General features: G+C 47.3%; 1 protein-coding gene across 1 annotated transcript in view; it reads left to right on the top strand.

Annotated features, from left to right (window-relative positions):
* The window catches only part of LOC137423751 (monocarboxylate transporter 12-B-like), a 180,399-nt gene that overhangs the window by 24,040 nt on the left and 131,385 nt on the right, over nt 1-24,974 (top strand). The window contains exons 2-3 of the mRNA XM_068111226.2: nt 934-1,037; nt 5,866-6,009. Coding sequence (XP_067967327.2) covers nt 934-1,037; nt 5,866-6,009 — 248 coding nt within the window. The remainder of the gene's footprint in view (nt 1-933; nt 1,038-5,865; nt 6,010-24,974) is intronic.

Raw genomic sequence — 24,974 nt, 5'->3', positions numbered from 1 at the left:
CCCAGAGCTTCCAATCCATGAGGACCTGCAGGATCTACCAGATATGCGACTCAAGCCACGCAAATCTTTCTAGTGAGCATGTCGCAGCAAAGGACTATGAATTTGAAAACGTCTTGGTCATCACATATGTGTACATTGACTTTATCCAAACCTTCTCGACAAAAGATCAAACTTCCATGAATAGTAGCACAAGTTGTGTTCAATAAGTGGTTCTTAAAGTGAGACATTTTTTCAGAGATGGCACAACCACCAGGGTCACAAACTTTAAGGCAAGGTAATTGGGGGCAGTGTGCTAGCTCCGTAATATTGTTAAGACAAATACCACCCCCTACCAAGCGCAAGGGAACAGGAATGGAGAATGCTTTTAGTGAGACCATGCAAATCTTCTCAGAACCCTACCACAGGAAGATAAGTGGAAATGGCCAGACCTTTAGCCAGAAGCTTACGATTGCATGCAGGATGCTATGATGTCCGTCAGCGGAGACTCACTGCGAGGGAGGCCAGATGAAAGACAGGAGGAGGAGTGAGTAGCTGAACACGAAAGACAAATGGAAAACACCTTCTGATTAGACAGTGAAAGAGCTGAGAAGGCATCACTGAAGAGACAGCAATGTGTTTATGCCAAAACCAATGACAGCTGGTAGTGGGATCGTGAGTGTTTGTGAGAAATTACTTCAATACACGGAATTACATTCAAGACACTTGGAACTCTGTGCCATATAAAGTGATTGAAAGGCATGCACATCGTTGAACCTTTATGAGATTGTGAGTAGAAACATATCCATTGCTCAGATTTGTCAAATTATTGGGTTCTAGTGGACAACATACAGGTTAATAGATCAACAATAAGCGTTACTTTTTAAAGAGCAAGACTTCGGTGAATTGCTGTGTTCCACTGTGCATTTACTGCTCTAAAAGTACTCCCACCATTAGGTCTATGTCCACATTTTTTCTGGAGTTGAGTCATCACTTCGGAGAGGGCTCAGCCTCAATAGCATGGATCATCTCCATCAATGATTGCATCACAATGCTATGTGGTAATGTATATTTTATACCTATTTGATTTCCTGTGTTGTTTGCCAAAGTCTATTGAAGCCTTCACATGGTATAAGGGCCCATAGCATATTAACATTGCAAATCTGTCCCCCCCTCTTCACCCTTCCCCTTTAAAGAGCAGACAGTTTATGTATCGTCATAACATAACACAACTCAACCTCCAGTGTGCAGTTTGCATTGCTTTCGGATTCAGGTGTTGCAGTTTCTGCTTATCTCATGACAAGTCTATTTTCCTTTAGCTAGGTGGTGTATAACGATAAATGGGTCTGGAAACATTCTCAGAACAGGATAACTGTCACTTTTGAACTGTGTATAGTCTAATTTCAATTTCCGGTTGTCACTCTTGCAAAAATTGGTTGTAATTGGGAAGATCCACATTCAAAATTGTTTTAAAGACCTGGAGGGAGGGGTGGGATTGAAGAGAGTGAGGGAGTTTGTTCCAGAGGCGGGGAAAAAGAGGCATGAAGGAGTGAAGGTGAGCAGAGAGTCTTGATTTTGGCAGTTTCACCACAAGAGGGTTGCAGGCAGCTCTTTGCAAGGTTTTGCAAGGTAATGCCAAACCTGCTTTACAAGGTAATGCCAAACGGAATGTAAAAGGTTGTTGACAGCACCATAAATAAATAGCACCGCAAATTGGGCGTAACCCCTTAGCCCATGCACGGTGAAAGGAAGCATTGATGATAATTTGTTATTTGAAGCGAAGTTGGATACCGAGTAGGATTTTGCAGTAAAGAAATTTCATGATAGTGGCGATGTGTGGATATAATTATTGAACAGAACGATTCAAAAGGATATCGCAGCTGCATGTGGGAGCATATAACAGCATGATTCAACATAGGTGTGGGCTATAAATTTATAGGGAGCGGCCAAAGAAGACCATAGAAAAGGATACCTTTAACTTTGAATTAATGTCAAAGTAATGTCAAATTGCTGTCAAATTGTCAAATTAATGTCAATTAAACAACGTGTGGCCCTGAATGGGTTTCTCGCATCTCCCCTTCCTGTTCTTGCTGGAGTTCCCCAAGGCAGTGTTCTGGGCCCTGTGCTATTTCTGGTCTTCAACAATGATCTCTCCGACTCTGGAAAATCCTCTCTATCTCTTTGCTGATGACTCCACTATCTGCCGCTCCATTCCTCATCCCTCAGATATGCAGTCTGCAGCCTCCTCACTCTCTGCAGACCTGGACAAAATTGCAGACTGGTCAAACAAGTGGAACATGTCTTTCAATCCTGACAAATCCCACACTCTTACTATGTCTCTCTGAAAAGACCGACTGGACAACCCTCCCATCTACTTTCTCAACAATCCTCGCCAAGAAGTTCTGTCGCTGAAGCTTTTGGGTCTCACTATCTGCCATGATCTTTCCTGGGAAAACCACATTTCCAAGCTGACCTCCAAAGCCAGTCGCCGACTGGGCATCCTCCGTCGTGCGAAGTCCTTCCTTGGCACACCTAAGCTCCTCACCACATACAAGGTTTTCATTCGCAGCTCAATGGAATACTGCTCTCCCCTCTGGGCCAGTGCTCCTGCCTCACACCTAGCTCGGCTTCACGCTGTTGAAACCAAAACTTTCAGAATCATTGGAATCTGCCGCGATGAAGCTAACTCCGAGGGCCTTTCACTCACTCACCGCAGGCAGGTTGGTGGTCTTTCTGTCTTCTACCGACTCCTCTCCAGCCTTGCTCCCCCAGCTCTCTCTGTACTCTGTCCCCCAAATATTCCTACAGGATGCACAAGATCTGTCTGCAATGCTCTTTTGGTTAAACTGCCAAAATCAAGACTCTCTATTCACCTTCACTCTTTCATTCCCCTTTTCTCCCGCCTCTGGAACAAACTCCCTCACTCTCTTCAATCACATTCCTCCCTCCAGGTCTTTAAAACAGCTGTTCACCACCATCTCTTATGTTCCCCCACCCAAAACCTTGATCTTTTCTACCCCCGCTAATTCACCCCAGATCCACTTTTTTGAAATACCAACTTCTTTCCTGGAAGTCCTTGCAGTGTCCTTGTGTTTTATACTTCTCCACCCCCCCCCCGCCTTTCCCACGCCTCCCACCCCCAAGCCCTCTCCCTCTCACGGATCTCTCGATGTCCCTGCTGTCAAATGTTGTTTTTGTGCTTCCTCTTCTCTCCCCATCTTGTCTACCGCTACCATTATATGTTTTGTGTGTCTGTTTGATTTTTTTGTGTGATAAATGTTAGCTTTCACGAGCCTCGATCCTGTATACAAAAAAAACAAAAAAACATGGCTAGTAATAGAGGCTGAAAGGCTAACACGGAGGAAAAACATGATAGACTGGTCATGTGTTGCACATGAAGGATTAATATACGCAAAATGAGGAATATGCTGGGCACCTAATGTGAAGAGAAGAGTTGGATGGCATAGAGAGACCGAGAAACATCCTGGCGATAATGACATGAAATAAATGAAGGTCACCTGCAATAAAATTGGAACGTGGATCCAAGACCGACAAAAATGGCGAAAGTTCATAAGAAGCTCCATATGCCAGACAGCATGATTGGATAATAAGAAGGCAAGTAAGCAATCTCCATTATCAACGCTAACTTTGATTCTTGCCACAGTTACTTACGTTGGCATTCATAATTTTCTCCTTCAAGGGTTTATTTGAATTTATCTGAAGTATTCGTTTACCCTACCCCCACACCAACCTCCTCACCCCATTCTTACCCCCTTCTTTGCACATTTTGGTATTCCATTCCCACCTACTAACTCCCTGACCCCCTTCCATTGTCACCCCCTTCCTCACACATTTTCTATTCAATTTCCTCCAACTCCTCCTTAAACCTCAAATCTTACAGCCGTTTGTGTGGGACATACATACACTGGACAGAGAGACAAATGCTGTTCAGATGGCATTGCCCTGTGGGCTACATCTAAAAATATGGCTGCCAAACCACGTGACCAATAACGTCATCATTTTCTCCACCAATTTAACCCGAGATTACGCTCAAGATATTTCATACTGATCAGATCAAGTATTCTACTTAGCGATTTATGACATCATAATGAAGGCACCTACAACATCATCATTAACTTATGTTATCCTCATGGGTAGTATTTCACGCTGAGCCACCTTTCAATTTTGTCCATGAAGCGGTTTGGGAGATATACAGGTCTTTCCTGGGAAAACCACATTTCCAAGCTGGCCTCCAAAGCCAGTCGCCGACTGGGCATCCTCCATCGTGCGAAGTCCTTCCTTGGCCACCTGAGCTCCTCACCACATACAAGGCTTTCATCCGCAGCTCAATGGAGTACTGCTCTCCCCTCTGGGCCGGTGCTCCTGCCTCACACCTAGCTCGTCTTCACGCTGTTGAAACCAAAGCGTTCAGAATCATTGGAATCTCCCGCGATGAAGCTAACTCCAAGGGCCTTTCACTCACTCACCGCAGGCAGGTTGGTGGTCTTTCCGTCTTCTACCGACTCCTCTCTGGCCTTGCTCCCCCAGCTCTCTCTGGGCTCTGTCCCCCAAATATTCCTACAGGTCGCACAAGATCTGCCTGCAACCCTCTTATGGTTAAACTGCCAAAATCAAGACTCTCTGCTCACCTTCACTCCTTCATTCCTCTTTTCTCCCGCCTCTGGAACAAACTCCCTCACTCTCTTCAATCCCACTCCTCCCTCCAGGTCTTTAAAACGGCTGTTCACCACCATCTGTTATCTTCCCCAATCCAAAACCTTGATCTTTTCTACCCCCCTAATTTCACCCCAAATCCACTTTTTTGAGGTGACTTTTGACTTCTTTCCTGGAAGTCCTTGGTGTCCTTGCGTTTTCTACCTATCCTGCCTCCCCCAGGCCCTCTCCCTCCAAAAACATCTCCCGATGTCCCTGCTCTCAAATGTTGTGTTTGTGTGCTTCCTCCCCTTCTCTCCCCATCCTGTCGACCGCTCCCCTTTTTATATACTTTGTTTGCTTGTTTGTTTGATTTGTTTGTTTGATAAATGTTAGCTCTTTCACGAGCCTCGACTCTGTATACAAAAAAAAAAAAGAAAAAAAAAAAGCTTTTCGGTTTTTCCAAGATGGCGCGTGTACCACGTGACCTATGACGTCATAATTGTCAGTAATAATTGCACAGGAGGATGGTGGTGTGGTGAAAATTTTGTGTCAATTAGATCAACGATAAATGAGAAAACGAATTTTAAAGGGAATAAACCTGCAAATTGCCAGCGGAAGGGACATGTATACATATACCGGATGAGCGACAAACTCGTGTTCCAGACGGCATTTCCCATTGTTCCATTGCTACGCCGTAAAAAGTTTTTTAAAAATCTCCCATTAACCAACTCTCTTCCAGCTAATGTAAAAATCTCTGCCATGCTCAAGAATTTGGAATAATGAATACCGCCCAGGCAGAGTCTGTGGAATCATTTCCATAACTAACAACAACTTTCCAGAGGCATCAGCAACAATGACTAATTCCCTGAATGTTAGATTTACTTTTCTTTAATTTTTGCTGGGTACGTTTCAGACAAAAAGCAAAACAAACAAGAAAAAAGTTTGCTGAAATCTCATATGGTGAACCTGAAGCAAATCCAATAAAGACACATCTACATGTCCACATATGTGTCGAATCAATCAGCCCAATAATTACACTTGCTGTATCTATCCTATCACAAACCCCAAGTTTGGAACAAACTGACATTTTTACTCAAAGCAAGTGATTGGAAGCAATCATCATATTCAATGTGTTAATTGTTTCGTACATACAATTAAATGTATGCCCGCAGTGAGTTGCAATTTTAAATTAACTCATTTTTCATCAATTGTTTTATTCATTATTTTTTGCAGCCCCTTTTGGTGCCCTTCTAAGCCGAAGGATTGGAACAAGATTGACAGTTATGCTCGGTGGATTGCTGTCTTCCTGCGGCCTTGTATTGGGTTCATTCTGCACAAACATGACCTGCTTATACATGGGCCCTGGCTTTCTTAGTGGTATGGATTTTTTACACACACACACACACACACACACACACACACACACACACACACACACACACACATATATATATATACACACACATATATATATACACACACACACACACACACACATATATATATATATGTTGTTGCGGATCTCAGAGTACGGCACTCACGTTAGCAAGGGGGGGGGGGGGGTTAATCCCCTTGTCTTGTTAAGCTGGCCGTCTCCGGTCCTGGAACTATCCCGCTACTTTGCAGGGTGAGATTGGCCAGGGTGATTGGTCAACGGTTTCCCAAATACCTTAACCAATCTCTCCGCAAAGCAGGGAGATGAGTCCCTGCTCGAACCGCGGATGTGATGGTAATTGCCGAGCGGTTTAGCAATCCGCGATCCGAGCCGTTAGCAATAAAACTAACCCGATTCTGAGCGGTTCTAATCGTGCCACAGGTACTCAATGGGGAAAAGACAAAGATGATCGGACGAGAGGAAACCAAAAAGGTAAGGAAAGAACAAATATGATTTATTAACTACACTAAAAGAGGAAACGAAAGGCAAGAATATACAAAAGAAAGGAAATAAAAGGACATAGGGCAACCTTATACACTCTTATATAACACGCCCACGACAATAGAAACACACTTACACGAATGGGGTGATGGTGGTGGGAAGGGAGAGAAGGGTCCAAGCACACGCTCCGGTTCACGCTTTGGGTACGAGGCAAAACCCGGCAAACAGCTCCGCGTGTCATTGAACGCGACTGCACAATTCAATTGTATAGCGGGGGAAAGCTGGTACGCAATTCAAATCTCTGCCGCTTAATCTCAGTGTCTCTCTCTGCCGCTCGCTTCAGTGGCTCTCTCTGGCTCATCAGCTTGTTCGTCTGCGGCTCATCTCTCCTCTGCCCTGAAGTAGTTTGCGGCGGCGCTTTTATTACCTGCCTCGCGTATCAAGCCGTGTCCGCTTCCCTCCACCTACCGGTGAACACGCCTCGGCCCGGATTGGTCACGAGGGTTCATCGATACCTCCCTTTGTGACGCGTTGATGGGGCCACGCCTATGTTCCCGGCGCTCCTCCCCCTCTTCTTCTCCAACTTGACCGCATGCGTAATGGCGTCTTGAGACGAGCGCTGCAGCTGGCAGAGAAGCCATATAATTTGGAGGGCGGCTACGCCGCAAAATGAGTGATTTGCACAAGGGGCCTAGGTTATTTGATTAATAATAATAATAATAATACATTTATTTTATATAGCGCTTTTCAAGAAGCCCAAAGGCGCTTTGACAGAGTACAAAAAACAAGTGCAAAAAGACAAAAATCAATAGGTAAATAATCAAAGCAAAAAGAAGGAGAAGGAGAAGAGATAGTCAGGGGTTAAATGCTGTGGGTTAAATGTTGAATGCAGTGTTGAACAGGTGGGTCTTGAGTGATGTTTTGAATGTGGTGAGTGAGGAGGAGTCTCTGATGGTGTGAGTTAGTGAGTTTCAGAGGGTGGGAGCAGCGATGGAGAAGGCCCTGTCCCCCCAGGATCTGATACAATGAGACAGCCGTATCAAGCTGTGTCCGCTTCGCTCCGCCGACCGTCCGAAGCGGACATGGCTTGATCCCCCCAGGATAATACAACGCAGATTCAACTATTGGAAACAGATCCTTACCTGAAACACATACGAATGAAATAACTAAAGAAGAAGCCTGTGGTGTGCTACGTGTTGCTTGTGGCTTAACTAGGGTGCGACCTTTGACCTTTACACCAAAAAAATGGGAATATTTACAGGGGATTATTTATAAGGAAATATTACAGATATTTACAAAGTGGAGGGTTCTAAAAACCACAACACTGCACCCTCATTACCTCCAGGGCCGGCCCGGCCCGAAAGAACTTTAACTTAGTGTGACACTCAGGTGTGGTAACCCTCTACTATTAACTTCACCCTGAGTGCAACATTTTAAAAACAACTAAGTATGTCCCGCCTGCTGCATTGCATTCTATCTAACAGATTCACGCCCACAGGATAACCGAATCACGGAATTAATTCTCAAAACTAAACATTGACGGTGGGGAGCATTATTTACAAAGACACTACTTGGTATTTACAAACGCGAACCCAGGACCTGTCTTTTGGGAAACAAAAAGAAGATGTTTTGATAAGAGGAAGGCATACACTGCACTGCACCGATACCACCAGCACCAATAAGCACCAATATTCAAAAAGGACCAAAGCACCAATATGCACAAAAGCAGCAAAAGCACCATCCTGTGCACAGTCATCACATTTCAAATAATAATAATCAGCAGATGACGTCTTCTCTTCTAGGCCGATGTTTCTGGACGACTTCTTGCTTGCTGCCTATTTAGTAATAAAAAGAAGGCACAAAACATGTCCATTTATTTAATTATGGCCAGCAGGGGCCAACTAAGGGTGGTCCACCTGCATGGCTTAGGTGCCACCTTTACCGTGGTCCGCAAGCAAGATCTCCTGGCCACAATGGCCGGTCCCCAGCAGAGGTGCCAGGCCCCAAAACGTGGGGTCCATGAATGTGGTGCTCGGCCACAGACCTGTGGTCCATATGGTGGTGCTCGGCCACAACAACGTGCGGTCCATAAGTGTGGTACCGGTCCAGGCAGGCAGCAGCGAGGGTGCGGGCACACAACTGCGGGCACCTGCGCACTCCCCCCGGGCCCAAAAGAAACAAGCCGTGAGTGGGGAAGGAAAGACAAAGCAAGCATCGGGGCAAGGTCGCAAGTGTACACATCATACAAGGTAATGCAGACAGGAAGGGCACTGGAGAGCGAGCAGAGAAAGCTCGTCCCTAGTGTACGTTCCCCCCGTGTCACCTATCCTACCCTTGCCCTTACCCCATATTTACAAAATCTACACATTTACAAATCCGTCGCTACTGTCTCGTCTTCCCCATATCTCCCCTAATCCAAATTGGTTACCAATCCCTCTAAACCAAATTTGCCACCAATCAATTCATCATCAATCCCACCTGAGGAGGAAGAGATGGAATAAAAACAAGCACAATGTCACCCCACATCATGATGCGTCTTACATACCAGACATTTGCAAAAAACGGTGGTGTGGAGTCCTGTCACATTGGTGAGTGGATGCAGATGGTGTGAAGAGACTTACAATCCTAACTACCTTCTAAATGACTTTAACACTCTTTACACTACCCGGGGTCTTTCCCTGCCAAACCATTGGCCATTTTACACTATGTGGTTCTAAAAACCGAACTCCCATTGACCAAACTGTGGTGCTCACCAATTTGGGGTCTCACTCCCCCGATTCTTCACCCTGTGCCCTCGCACAATTTCCGGGCTGGGTCGTGTGGTGCTCCCAGCAGGTCCGCTCACCTGCACACCTCCGCCACTGCAGTTGTCTCCGAGCTTACCTGCTCCTTACCCTAACCTACCTGGGGAAGGCCCTCTGGCGCTCTCACCCCCTACCGCCCTCTCTGGCGTGGGGCTACCTGGGTCCGTCCTCCGGATCCTCAGGCCCCATTGAACTCTACTGGCTCCCAGAGCCTACCTGTGGCCTCAGCTGGCCGACATACTAACGGTGGCAGAGTGCCCATTTAATCTTTCTCACTAACAGGCCACACGCCCAGCCATTCCACTTTATTCATGCACCAATCACAACACTCCTGTGCAACTACCCGCACCACAAAGGGCAATATCCAACCACAATTTACATACTCCCTCTACCTACTTTTAAACGACCCTCCCCGGGTATTCGTGAGGGGGTCCATCTTCCCCATCCACTCCTTTCGCACCAACCACTCCACTCCACGTATTCCACACTACCCACCCCACACCATCCATTCCATACTCCATGTATTCCATACCAGCTATTCCACACAACCATTCTCCATACACCTGTACTTGCACACCTTGTGCCCACACACCTGGTGGCACTTGCACACCTGGTGGCACCTGCACACCTGGTGGCACTTGCACACCTGGTGGCACCTGCACACCTGGTGGAACTTGCACCCTCCTTCCCTCCAGGACCATTCACTCAATACAATACACTCAACTCAATGCACAATCACACCTTTCACAATACTCTGCTCAATACACTTTCACTTCTCCAAACCATTGCCTCTCAATTCCTTATTTCATCACTCTCACCACAAACACATAGCATCATCTAAGCTGACTACTCCCTTCTAAGATTCGTGCTTCCCAGTCGCCCTTTATACTATTGCACTCCCTACACGTCGTTATCATCCAAACGAATCTACCTTCGTCCCCTCTACAGGTACAATGTCGCTACTTAAATCTACAGTTACCTATGGTCATCTTTCTAAATCCCTATACATTATCCAAACCCTCCCTGGCTTGGTTTCCACCACCATACCCCATAAATCCTATTGCTCATGTGCTCGGGAATGTGAGGCGAATGGTAAAACTACCATTCGCCATCACTATCGTCATTACTATTGCTATCCAGTCCACTATCTCGAGCCTCGGTGCATCATTACATTTTCAAAGCTCGGCTTCGCAAAGCCGAGCAGTGAATACGGGTGGTTTGGTCTCCTGCGGTTGGGTCCGTCTGGCACTCGATTCAGGGGAGGAGGTTTCGTCAGGCCAAGGCACAAGGCACCATCCCTACGCAAGGCCTCGCGCTGCCAAGCACGATGGCCCTTCCTTGCCCGGGTGGAACGCCGCCACCACAAGGGGGCGCCGTTCCGACCCCTCCTACCTCCCCTCGAACTGGGCCGGTCGCTTTGCCTGGCAAAGCACGGATTCGACCTTGCAGGGCGGGGCCCGGCCCGAATCGTGCACGACGCTCCGAACAGGAGCGACGCGACACCGATCCCCGCCGGTTCCCGCATCACACAACGCCCGGCATGGACCGGGAGCTCGCGTCGGCTATACGTCGGCCTAACCGCTGCCCCAGTCAATGTCGAAGCCTTACTCGTATGCTCACATCCACACGCGACTCTTCCCATACTCACACATCCAGGTGTCTCCATACACTTTGTTATTGCTCTTGCTCGTGCATTCTCTTTCGCCCCATACTCAGGTCTACTCATAACGCTCACCACTCACTCTCGCGCACAATCTTGCGCACCCATTCTCCTCGCACACTCTATCATCACACACTCCGTTCCACACCTCTCCTCCGTTACATCCTCCGTAACACTCGTGGGTGTGCACTCTTGCACATACCCACTCACACGCTCCGATGTGCCCTCCCACACACGTGCCACAACCATTCCAGGTGTGCATTCTGTCTCACTCGCCACAACCAACCCACTCTCGGTGTCACACTCACCCTCACACATACACTCCCTTGTGCATTCTCCCTCGCTCTTGGTAACACACTCGCACTCCGACACCATTCATGCACGCATGCCATTGCCATCCATCACGCGCACCACGGACCTTTTACGAGCGCCCGGGTCTAGACCAACACCCAAGCTCGCTGAACCTCCCCTCACACCATATACATTTCCGAACATATCGCCACTCACCTCGGCGCCTCTTCCTCGTCGCTCCTCCTCTGCCACCCGCAAACTCTTTATTTGGTCAGTAAGCACATCATCACACTGTGAGCACAGACCTTGCACATAATCCATCACTTCCTCCTTCAGCTCCTTCTTAGTTTCCCTCCGTCTCTTTTTAATTTCACTCACTCCTTCTTCCACCTCCTCTAACTTCTGTTTCACCTCTTTTATTTCCCGGTGCGCCCCCTCGATTTCTTCCTCTAGCGCCACCTTGGTCGTCTCTATATGTTTCCTGACTTCCCGTTCTTTCGTCTCCAATGTCTCTGTCACCTCGTCCAACCTGTTTATCAACCCCTCGTGTACCATCTGACATTCTTTCTTTGTCGCCATTAATTCCTTCTTTATCTCTTTTTGCATCGCTTTCAACCCCCCTATTACCGCTGTGTTCTTTTCGACCTGCTCCCCTAACTCCTTTTGTCCCACTGTCAGCTGCCCTACTCCTAGCGTCAACTCCTCTATACCCCCTTGTAACCTTGCCGTACTCTTTCTCACCTCTCTCTCCATGCGCTCCGCACACTGCTTCACCTCATCACGTACTCCTCCGACCTCTTCGCTCACCCCGTGCCTTATATCCTCCCCCATCTCTCCTATTTCCTTGGTGGATGCCGCCCTCATCTGTTCCAACTCCCCCTTGTGGATGTCCAATTTGGTTTCTAGCCCGATTTTTACCTCCTCTGTCTGCTCCCTCATTTGTTTGATTTCCCGGGCGGATTGCTCCCCTATTGCCCTCAATTTGCCTTCTATATTGTTTTCTAACCCCTCTAACCCATTCTTCACCCCCTTCCATTTGGTTCTCCTGGGTGGCCATCCTATTTTCCAATCCCGTTAACCCATCCTTCATTTCCCCAATTTGGCTTCCCAATTCCCCAATTTGACTTCCCATCCCATTTCTTAATTCACCAATTTGGCTTCCCATATCATTTCTTAATTCACCAATTTGGCTTCCCATCTCATTTCTCAATTCCCCAATTTGGTTTCCTAATCCCCCAAATTTGACTTCTAGGCCCCCAATTTGGCTTCCCAATTGCTCACTGGTACCCCTTGCTTCGTCCCTCATTGCATCCATCTTACTCCCTGACTCTACCATATAGGCCCTCATTTGTGCCATGAAGGTGTCCAGATAGGATTGCACATCCATAACCCCCATTTGCGCGGCAGGCGTAGCCCTCGCCGCCATGTGCGAGGCGCCATTTTGTGCTCCTGTAACCTCGTGTGAGGTGCCGCCATCTTGTGCGCCTGCAACCCCCTCTACAACACCTTCTTCAACCCCCTCTTCCATTACCCCCAATTGTTACCTGGGGTCCTGGGTTGACTCTAACCCCTCTTCTATCTCCCCCACCGGCATCTGACCACCTTGATTATCCATGGCACGACTATAATTTGGATATTTATAATAAAATTTCGGCCGCTCGTAATTTTGACCAAATATTTTCGACGGATTAAAATTTGGTTCGGGCTTCAAATCCCACTCCTGACACCAATTGTTGCGGATCTCAGAGTATGGCACTCCCGTTAGCAAGGGGGGGGGTTAATCCCCTTGTCTTGTTAAGCTGGCCGTCTCCGGTCCTGGAACTATTCTGCTCCTTTGCGGGGTGAGATTGGCCAGGGTGATTGGTCAACGCTTTCCCAAATACCTTCACCAATCTCTTCGCAAAGCAGGGAGACGAGTCCCTGCTCAAACCGTGGATGCGATGGTAATTGCCGAGCAGTTTAGCAATCCGCGATCCGAGCCGTTAGCAATAAAACTAACCCGATTCTGAGCGGTTCTAATCGTGCTACAGATACTCAATGGGGAAAAGACAAAGATGCTCGGACGAGAGGAAACCAAAAGGTAAGGAAAGAACAAATATGATTTATTAACTACACTAAAAGAGGAAACGAAAGGCAAGAATATACAAAAGAAAGGAAATAAATATATATATATATACAGACTTGGCATTTAACATGGAATATTTTTTTTTCCTTGACTTGGGTTTACTTTCTGAACTCAGTACATCAATCTGGTGAGTTTCTTTTGCCCTTTGGTGATGTCTTTGTTGAAAGAACCATGTCACTGATTGTCTTTCGCAGCAAGAAGTCAATAACAGGATTATATCACAGGTGGCATGACAAAATGTACTGGGCAGGTACATTTGACGATTGGCTTCACAATCGGGTATATAAGGGTTGTTGCGTTCTGTATTAGTGGAAAACAGATGTTCACGCAGAACCACAAGGAGAGATGATCGCCAGCTGCACCGGTTAGTCTGCAATGGCCGGACCAAGTCAGCTAATCGGCTTCGGGCTGAGTGGCAGCAACTGAAAAATGTGCCTGTATCCAGAAGGCTAGTCAACCAACGACTGGTTCAAGCAGGCTATCGTGCCAGGCGTCCCCTGAGAAAGCCACGCCTGACCAGACAACACAGCCAGCGCCGATTGCAGTGGGCCAGAGAGCACCATCAATGGCAGCCAGGACACTGGAATCATGTGACCTTCAGTGACAAGTCTAGATTTCTGGTCTGTCGTCAAGATGGCTGCGTCCGAGTGCGCAGACAAGTGCATGAAGCCCACAACGAAGATTGTATAGTGCCAAGAGTCCAAGCTGGAGGTGGTGGGGTGACCGTTTGGGCTGCTTTTCATGCAGGGGGTAAAACTGACCTGGTTGTTCTGAATGGAAACCTGAACCAGTTCACGTACAGGGTCATTCTGGAAGAAACATTGCTGCCATTTGCTCATGCAGCCTTCGAGGAAACTTTGTCTTCCAAGATGACAATGCACGGCCTCATCGTGCTCGCATGATCCAACACTTTCTTGCTGACCGTGGTGTAGGGCATATGGAGTGGCCTGCCATGTCCCCGGATATGAATCCGATAGAGAACTTGTGGGCAGAATTAACGCGTCAAATCGACAACTTGGACCAGCACCCGACCTCTGTGCGTGAATTGCAGCAGGCTATTGTCACTGCATGGCAACCGATTCCTGTCCAAACCTTGGCAAATCTCGTGAATGATTGCCTCAACGTGTACGTGCTCTCCTGAATGCTCGTGGGGGTTACACGAAGTACTGAACTATAATTTTACTGTCCGTAATCCCAGTCATAATTTAGCTTTTGTTTTTGTTGAATTTTTTTTTGGCTAATGTGCAAAATAAAGAGATACTTCTGGAAAACGTACAGAAGTTTAACACAGTACTGTCCGTGAATTGAGTTCGGTATCAGTTTGCATCACTTAAAGGATCAATTTATTTGTTTCGAAATGTCAAATGTGGTTTTTGTTTCTTTTAAAGGTCACATAAACAAAATCTAGAATAATTTCAACATAATTCCAATGAACTTTTGGTTCTAAGTCATCTTGAAAAGTAAGTTCACCCCCACCAAAAAAATATTCCATATTAAATGCCAAGTCTGTATATATATATATATATATATATATATATATATATATATATATATATATATATATATATATATATATATATATATATATATATATATAAATATAAATGACTATGGTAAGATCTCCAACCTTTAATTGAACAAACAATGACTCAACGTTTCGATTAACAACATGTGACAAAGCCACACGCTTCCGTTAATCTTCCTCAAGAGTGGTAAAATCATCTCAACATCCCCTTACATGCAAAGTGGGCGGGGTATATGCAAAGTGGGGTGGGCAAAGCTGGACAGCCAATTAAACCGTATCACACCGCTCTCGTGAACGGAGACGTTACTGACCAAATTCAAAAATCAACCGCATATTAACGGCTCAAAATAATCCTGTAAGCAATGCTGGATTATAAATCAAGTGTTTAGAAAATCAGGAACAATCATTACATTTAATTAAAAGTTAAACTTGTAAATAATTAAATTGTAGATTAAATTAAAACTGTAAGTATATTAAAGCAAAAAATTTTAAGATAAAATAAAATTGCCATATATCAAGAACATCACATGTGGCCCTATGCGGTAAAGGAGAGTGCAGGGATGGGGGAGTAATAGGGGGGGGATAAAAATAGGGGGGGATAAAAATGGGGGGGGGAACTGGAGGGGGGGGGGAAGCGGAGGGGGGGTTTGGGAGAGGGGTGGCTTGGGGTGGGGGGAGCGGGAGGGGGGAATTTGTCCGAATAAAAACCTTGTATGACATATTATGTGGACTCTTTGTTCAAATATGGAATGCCTGCTTCGTTCGTGCAGGAACCAGATATCCATTTTGTGAGGTCCGTTCACGCATCAGTGTATATACCTGAAACCTATATAGTTTGGTAGAGGGGTCCTATGGGCAGTAGATATGCCCGGTTTTAATTCTAGATAGGTGTGCATTACCGATTTATAAGCATTTTGCTGATTCATTTGTGTACACCATTTCCACCACTTACTGAATTTGGTATAACGTATCTACATGGACAAATATACAGCATGGGTAGCTTTGTATGGTATCAAATTGACCGGAAAGACATACTGCACACATAGAGTACCACCATAAGGCCTTATCCTAGCTGTTCATTCTTCAAGCCACCAAAAACTTCAAAATTTTGTCAAAATTCCATTTCAGTTTAGGTTCTAGTCCCCCATCATTTTGTTCATAACCCCAAAAGTATATGACCGATTTATATGTTTGATACACCAAAATCATCCCCATTTATTACCCTTCAAAATAAGATCACATAATCGAGAAATGTATACCATTAATAAACTCTCAGTGAAGCAAAACTAAGGCTACCCCCTTAACTTTGATGGAAACAAAAATGTCCAAAAATGTGTATTAATATTTATGTCGGTTGCTAACATTAAATTAGGAAGGATACTGGAGCTTGTCTGAATCATGAAAACAAGAAATAAACCAAAGAATTATTGCAATAATTAAACAAAACAGATTGTTGTTGTTGCAGGCCATAAATGACATTTAATACCCTCAAACAATCCTTATTTAACATGTATGATTCGAAGGTGAGATACTTCCGCCCTGCCATAAGGAACAACTATGTTATAATAAACTGTTATAATGTAATTATAAGGCTTACATGGCTTTACAGTAGTAAAATTATTAATCTTGTAACTGTAAAGTATATTGTTACGCAACCGTGATTAACACCACAGTTACGGATGGCCGATTGCGAGACTTTACACTCCCGAGGCGAAAACTCAATGGCGGATTCAAACTCAACACAAAGTTAAACGCGCGGAAGGGCAGACACAGCAAGCTCCGCAGCCCTATCTATTAAAATGAAACACCCAGGAAAACTGCGTTCAGATATATACAGAAAATAATATAAGGATTTATTATTTATAAGTAAAGACAGTGAAAAAGCCCGCGCCGGTAATACTAATAACTCGAATAAGCCTAAATTGGGATCCCACACACAACAGATATCAAACACGATACGAGGGAGGTGAATACGAAAATAACACGTCTTTTAGTTTTATGCAAAGTGTATTCACGGGTACGGCCTTATCTCGTCCTTGTCGTCTTGGTGACCACCGTCCAACACCCGGCTCCTTTCGTCCCGCGGCACGCCTCACTCCAAGTTCCAGGGCCCCGCGGCCCTCTCCGTCCGCCTCCAAGCGCCACCAGGCCTCGTCGGTTCAACGGCCCACCCACACCACGAGCTCCTTTGCTCCAACGGTCCAACGCAGGGCTGCACAAAGCAAACGAACTCCACTTGACTCGACTCGACTCTCTTCGGGAGTGCTGGCAGCCAAGTCCAACTGTTCAGTGCCAACTGCCAACTCCAACGAACTCTCCCTCTGCTGAGTGCCAACTGCCAACGAACTGCCCTAAAATGGTGTCCGACCGTCGATAATATCCCTCGCCGATGAGGTCACATTGGCGCACTCCTCAGCCAATAATAGCCTCCCAACTCGCCGGCTCGCCCAGGTCACGCCCTCTGCGGCATCGCTCCACTCTCCCGTCCCCAACCCCGCGGTCCTTGTGTTATAACACGTGCCAGGCGAGGTTTGTAGGCCTTGGAGGTGTAAACGGTGGCGGCCAATTGTGGCGGTGTTTTTTTGGCCTGGTTTCCCGTCCATTTGTTCCGAAGTCATTGTCAGGGAAAGGAATTATTTAATGTTGCGCTAAGGACCTAACTAATGTTTATGTGGTTTGCAGTGCCATAATGGACAAAGGTTTGACTACTAGGTGAAACTCACAGGGGCGTTACCTTTAATCCCTCACTATTTAACACTCGAACCTCCAGGTAGATCCACAATCATACATCTTCCCCCGACAAACGCCTAAACATCAAGAACATATTACATGTAGAGTCCCTGTCACGACAGCCGAATACCTACCTATTCAGATCTACCTAGCTCTAGATGTTGCTCTACCAAATTCATAACACAGCCCCCCCCCCTGGAACCGTAGCTCCTGCAAGGTTCACCGCAGGCGCTACCATTCCAGCCTTAACACTTACTGTCACACACTTAATTAACCTATGAAATAAATCAGGAAGGGCTGTGGGAAGTGAGTCGGACTACCTACCTACACTTCCTTAACATGCTGAACCCCTTAACCATCATGCAAGTATGTACATTTTCTTCGTTGTTCCTGTGGAGGGAGGAAACAAACAACACACAACACTAACTTAACCACAAAACTTAACCATCTTTCCAAAACTCAAAACTCTAACCTTTGTACATACCCCGGTCTACAGACCGCGTCCCCCGGTGGATGCCACAAGACACAACCTTACCTGCGGGGCCATCCCCAATGCATCCCCCTAAATTTCCACGGGCCCTGTCCAGATGTTACAGGTGAGTGACACGGCTCGGTGGATTTCGCCCACATTCATGCAACACAGACCCCTTAACCACTCATTCTCATTCCATAGGTCATCAAGGCATTTCAAAAATCAACAAAGCACTTATTTCAATACACCCCCTGCAGGACCATGGCATTGATGTCATTCACGTGTGTGTGCATTCCTCAACTAGGCAGCGGGGAGGTACCGCACAAAAAGATGGTGGGGGCGCATCAGGCTGTGGTGCCCGCAGTCCCAAAAACAAGTCAACCGACTTACAAGTTCATTGCCCCCCCCCCCCCTTTTACCTCTTGGCCCCGTGACAGCCCAACAGCCCCTTTCCGCCGTTACCTCGCCGGTGAGGGTCTCCACACACACCAGGCTCCTTTGCCTCCTGCTTTCGCGCAGCAACACGGGTCACCGGGGGACTTCCTCACCCCGCGGCGCCCAACCAGACCCTCCACCGACGAGCTCCAATTTCCAGTTACCACCGGCTGCCAGGGGTAATTGCCGCAGAGGGGGGCCCGCAGGCATCGCTCCTCAGAGCTTGCTCTGTACCTGCGGACACACACACCTTCCCCACCCACAAGACCCCAAAACACACTTCCTCTCCCGCTGCCATTCAATTCTCCACACAACTCAGCACAATTCAGTACAATTCTTGGTGTAAAAGGTGTTACAAGGCTTGCCATGGCCTGCCACATGTGAAATCCCCCAGTTCACATTTAAACCATCACACATTTCCAAAAGCACATTTCCAAAAGCACAAGTATCGCCCCTCATTATCTCCAATAATCATCACTCACTCTCCAGGTTCCACTCTCACGACCACATCAAAACACCTAACCACAATACAAAAACATACGCCACCCACAAGACACTGTGGCTCCCATTCCATCCCCTCACCGGCCATGTCATCACTCTCACCCGCCTCCCAACTCCAATTTACATGTCCCCAAATTTTGCCCTCCTTCCGGCTGTACTGGCAAGCATGTGGATCCACCTCCTCTGGTGACCTCTACTACACTACTGCATTTGGCTACGATGGCTCCGCCCCTTATAGTGCGGGGGCTGTCGGACAAGTTGAGCAGCCTGACTGCCAGCATAGGCCCACGGGTGTCTACGAGGGTGCGACCCACCATTAATTCCTCCGTCCCCTGCGAGGACCACGACTCCACTAGCCCCAGCTGGCCAATGGGTTGAGCACCTGCTGCTAACTCTGCCATCACGACTCTCTCGGACCTGGGAGGCACGGTCACAGTGCGCGGCACCTCCAGCCACGTCCCCTGCACCTCCTCGTCATCCCCCAGTCCCATTAACTGCAGCCTCTCGGTGCCCAACCACATATGACCACGCCCAAGGTCTAATTGGCAGTCATGTTCCACCAGGAAACTCAGTCCCAACAGACACTGATCGCACACCCCCGCCACCCACACAACCACGCTGACCTCCAGGCCACCCAACTCCATCCTCACCACTCCGCGTCCCAATATTGGTGCCGTTGCCCCCGTAGCCAGTTGAAGGCTGTGTCCTTCTACCCTATCAATTTTGTCCCAGCCTCCAACACTCTGGTCTAGCACACCCGGATTGATAATGGTGTCACTGGCTCCAGTGTCCACCACAGCCTCACAAAATTCTCCCTCAATTTTGCATCTAACCCTTAGATTACCTGTGCCAATTTGTCCGCAATTCACTACTTCCACCAAAGGAGGGCGCTTCTCCACACACTTGCCAGCCGAGCATGGCCCCGTATGCTCGGCTCGTTCTAGTTTCCCGCACACTCTACCGCTATTGGCCCAGGCGGAGGTGGTGGTCCTCTGTCTGGCACCTGTGGACCTACTGGGGGCCCCCTCCTTTCTGGACTGCGAAGCCTGTCAGGAGGTGGGGGCCCATATGGTTGCCGACAATTCCTCTGACTGTGCCCTCTTCTCCCACATCTAAAACAAGTCCCCAAGAACGGACCCCTCTGGTAGCCAGGCGGAGCCCCCCTTTCTCCCGGCCCAGCCCGATAAAAATCAGGCCGTCCCGATGGCCAACCTGGACCACCCTGTCGTGACTCGCTCCCTGCAAATTGTCCCCCCATCAAATTTGTCAGCTGGCAGCTGATTCCCCTTAACATTCGCCCGATGTCATCCTCTGGCTTTTCCTGATCCCGCACCTCGGCCTGCCGTACCATCACAGGTGCCCTCTCCGATGCGCGGTTCGACCTTCTCAAAAAGGTCAGTCTCGCCGCGCATTCCGCTGCCCGGTGCACCGTGGGTGGGTCCTGTAACTCCACCAACGTCCGGACCTCAGGATCAGGGAGAGCCGCCATAAATTTTTCTATCGCCAGCTTGTCCCACGCCTGTGCTGGTAGGTCCCTGTATGCTATCCTCACAGATTGGTATATATCCTGGGCCAGCTCCTGCAACGTCTCATTAGGCTTTTGCCTGCGATGCAGCAGCTGTGCCCTGACCAGGTCGCACCTTGCGCCTGTCCCGTACCTGTTATTCAAGGCCTCACAAATGGCCTTGCTGGTCAATATTCCCTCTGGGACTACGTTTAACACGTCGGCGGCTGACCCCCGCAGTGTCGCCACCAGATTCCCCATGCGCTCCCGCTCTCCCCAACCATTGAGCTGAGACACGCACTCAAATTGTGTCAGGAAAGCCTCGAGGCTCCCTGATCCGTCAAAATGTACGAGGGGGATTGTTTTTCCAGAGACTCTATTCCCCGATTCCTCTCTGTCCAAATCCAGTCCGGGGCCAAAACACCCCCCCAACTGGGTATTCCGTTTCGGAGCCTCTGGTGTCCAAATGTGGCTCGTGGTGAGGGTCTCCTGGGTCACCTTAATCTGGTCCTGAAGATGTTTAACCGACCTACTCACCTCTTCCTTCAGGCTCTCTTGAACCCGGCCAACCTCCTTCTTGATGGTATTGTCCCAGATCTCCAGTCGCTCCTGCATAAAATCACTCACCCTTTCATTATCCATTAGTGGCCCCCACAGGCCTTTCTCAATTAACCCTTGCTCCTGCTCTTTTATGCGGGTTGCCAACCCCCTCACCTCCTCGGTCAATTTGCCCCCCTGTCAGTTGAGCAGTCCCCATTCCTCACTCTGCTGTAGCATTCTGGCATCCACCCGGCCCCGATAGCCTTCCAGGTCCCCATTTGCTTTATCAATTCGACCCTCCAACGCTTCCCCCCTCCGGACAGCCTGGGTCACGCCCTCCTCTATTTTTGACATTAATTCTGTCCGTATCGATTCACTTGCCACCCCTATGGCTTTTTCCATCTCTCCCCCCCCTAGTTTCTACTTTATCCTCCAATTCCCCCAGTCTGCCCGTAATTTGGTTTTGCACACTCCCTTCTATGCCATCAATTCGTTTCCCCAGCTGTTGTGCCATTTCCCCAATTTTTCCTTCCAATTTTTAATTCCTCTCTTTCATTTGTTCATTCATTCGTTCATTCACTTTTCCCTCCAATCCCTCAATTTTGCTGTCCATCCCTTCGATCTGTTCTTTCAAACCCTCCTTCAATCTATCCATTTGCCCCTCCATCTCCTTACTCATTTTATTTTCCAGCCCGTCAATTTTATCATTTATTCCCCGAATTTCTGCAAGGTTTCGCTCACCCTGTGCGTTCATGTCTCCCATATTTTTTTTAATGTTATTTTCCATCCCTTCCATTTTTCGAAGCAATTGACCCAACATCTGGTCGGTTGTCGGGGCCGTTCCTACTGCTCCCGACTCCCCGGTGGGGGAGGGGGATAAGTTGGTGCTCGGGATGAGGGAGGTTCCAAGGCTCACCTCTACATCAAATTCCCCTATTTCTGGCTCACTCCCAACGCTGACGGAGGCCTCGCTACGCACCTCCATTTCGTCGACCTCCGACATCCGCTTTTCGGAATGTCGTTCCCCGCGCGCGTATTTATTTCAATTCCAAAAACACAATTTAAATTTGACGAAGACGCGATATCGCGCTCCGTATGCCCAATTGATTACTAAATTTCTCCGCCTCGCCTATAAAAATTTTGCGTTCGAACGTCGGGCGCAATGTACGCCCGACCGTGTCGATGTCTCGCCGCGGACAAAAAAAATTGTCCAACGGGTTCGAATCCTACACTCCTGACACCACTTGTTACGCAACCGTGATTAACACCACAGTTACGGATGGCCGATTGCGAGACTTTACACTCCCGAGGCGAAAACTCAATGGCGGATTCAAACTCAACACAAAGTTAAACGCGCGGAAGGGCAGACACAGCAAGCTCCGCAGCCCTATCTATTAAAATGAAACACCCAGGAAAACTGCGTTCAGATATATACAGAAAATAATATAAGGATTTATTATTTATAAGTAAAGACAGTGAAAAAGCCCGCGCCGGTAATACTAATAACTCGAATAAGCCTAAATTGGGATCCCACACACAACAGATATCAAACACGATACGAGGGAGGTGAATACGAAAATAACACGTCTTTTAGTTTTATGCAAAGTGTATTCGCGGGTACGGCCTTATCTCGTCCTTGTCGTCTTGGTGACCGCCGTCCAACACCCGGCTCCTTTCGTCCCACGGCACGCCTCACTCCAAGTTCCACGGCCCCGTGGCCCTCTCCGTCCGCCTCCAAGCGCCACCAGGCCTCGTCGGTTCAACGGCCCACCCACACCACGAGCTCCTTTGCTCCAACGGTCCAATGCAGGGCTGCACAAAGCAAACGAACTCCACTTGACTCGACTCGACTCTCTTCGGGAGTGCTGGCAGCCAAGTCCAACTGTTCAGTGCCAACTGCCAACTCCAACGAACTCTCCCTCTGCTGAGTGCCAACTGCCAACGAACTGCCCTAAAATGGCGTCCGACCGTCGATAATATCTCTCGCCGATGAGGTCACATTGGCGCACTCCTCAGCCAATAATAGCCTCCCAACTCGCCGGCTCGCCCAGGTCACGCCCTCTGCGGCATCGCTCCACTCTCCCGTCCCCAACCCCGCGGTCCTTGTGTTATAACACGTGCCAGGCGAGGTTTGTAGGCCTTGGAGGTGTAAACGGTGGCGGCCAATTGTGGCGGTGTTTTTTTGGCCTGGTTTCCCGTCCATTTGTTCCGAAGTCATTGTCAGGGAAAGGAATTATTTAATGTTGCGCTAAGGACCTAACTAATGTTTATGTGGTTTGCAGTGCCATAATGGACAAAGGTTTGACTACTAGGTGAAACTCACAGGGGCGTTACCTTTAATCCCTCACTATTTAACACTCGAACCTCCAGGTAGATCCACAATCATACATCTTCCCCCGACAAACGCCTAAACATCAAGAACTTATTACATGTAGAGTCCCTGTCACGACAGCCGAATACCTACCTATTCAGATCTACCTAGCTCTAGATGTTGCTCTACCAAATTCATAACAATATTATGGAGCAAATTTAACACTCCTATACTAAACTGATATAATGTAACTAAAAGACTTACATAGCCTTACAATATAATATTAAATAAATGCAACTATAAGGCTTACCTAGCCTTACAATATTATATTAATCTCGATTATGTAACAAACAATTTTCTAATAAACTGATATCCAAAGGTTGAGGGTCATGTACTTGATTTGTGACAGTGATTGTAACTAAATATTACACAATACCATAGTAACTTGAATCCCACACATTTAAACTTTATATGTTTAGCTAAGAAGAGAAATACATGAAACAAATGTTCTGCCATTATAGAGCTTACTTAGCTCTACACTAGTATATTTTAATCTCGATTATGAAATCGACATGTTATTTGCTTAGCTTTGATTATGTGGTATGACACGTCAGATTAAAACCAAATTTCACTCCCAGTAGTCTCGTTATATCATTAACCAAAACAAAAAAATTAACACATTTATCTAATGTAGTCAAATAATGCGTGATATAAAAGCCACTTAATTGTACTCAGTCTTCATCGGAATTGTCCTCGTCTGACAAGTGATGACTATTGAGGCACTCTTGTCGGCATCCACAAGCAGCACTACATAACAGATTGAACTTCCGGCATGTACAACGAAGGGATGTACATTTTGTTCTGCACCCACATGTCAACAGTTCTGTGCACGCTGAAGGAACAGGTGGCAGGGTCATCAGTTTTGGTGATAACCCTGTTTCGTCTAATTCCCACCCACATTCCTCTGGTTGGGGTAGATCAGGTTTGGACACAACTGCACTGTACCACACAATGGCTTGGTAATTGCATCTTTGAATGTGCAGCAACAGAGAATCATGAGTGGGAGGTAACTTTTCTGGGTCATTTATTCGATGGAACAGTTCGACGCGAAGATCATTGATAGAAGTCGCAGTTGTAGTTGAACTGTACAACTTGATGACAAAGAGCTCGGCCATAAAATGACCCTGGCCCTGCTTTAGTGCAATTGTTTTGCTTCTCATTAGAAACGTCATTACAGTATCGAGGTCATGCGCTGGCGCTGGAATGATTGGAAGATAACTGACTGTAGTTACTTCTGCTGTGGATCTTGATAATGACTGATTGAAGCCGGTCCATGATGGCACGTTTTGAGTATCGCCAACTTCCAATCGACTCAGAACCCATAATAGATCAATCTTGCGGTATTCAGATGACCGAGAAGGTGGACATATCAGGCTATTCTGCGTTAAAGGCTGAGTGAAGCACGGAGGAACGTGTTGTGCTGGAGCATCATAAGTTTACACAAGAGTGGGTCAAACGCTACCGGTAAATCAACTCCCTCTTGTGTGATCGAGGTAACAGTTTCTTCT

This window comes from Myxine glutinosa, chromosome 3 (genome assembly GCF_964187855.1).
Source record: "Myxine glutinosa chromosome 3, kmMyxGlut1.1, whole genome shotgun sequence".
NCBI classification, from domain to species: Eukaryota; Metazoa; Chordata; class Myxini; order Myxiniformes; family Myxinidae; genus Myxine; species Myxine glutinosa.
The sequence above is the reverse complement of the archived record's forward strand: the minus strand, read 5'-3'. Positions and strand labels throughout refer to the sequence as shown.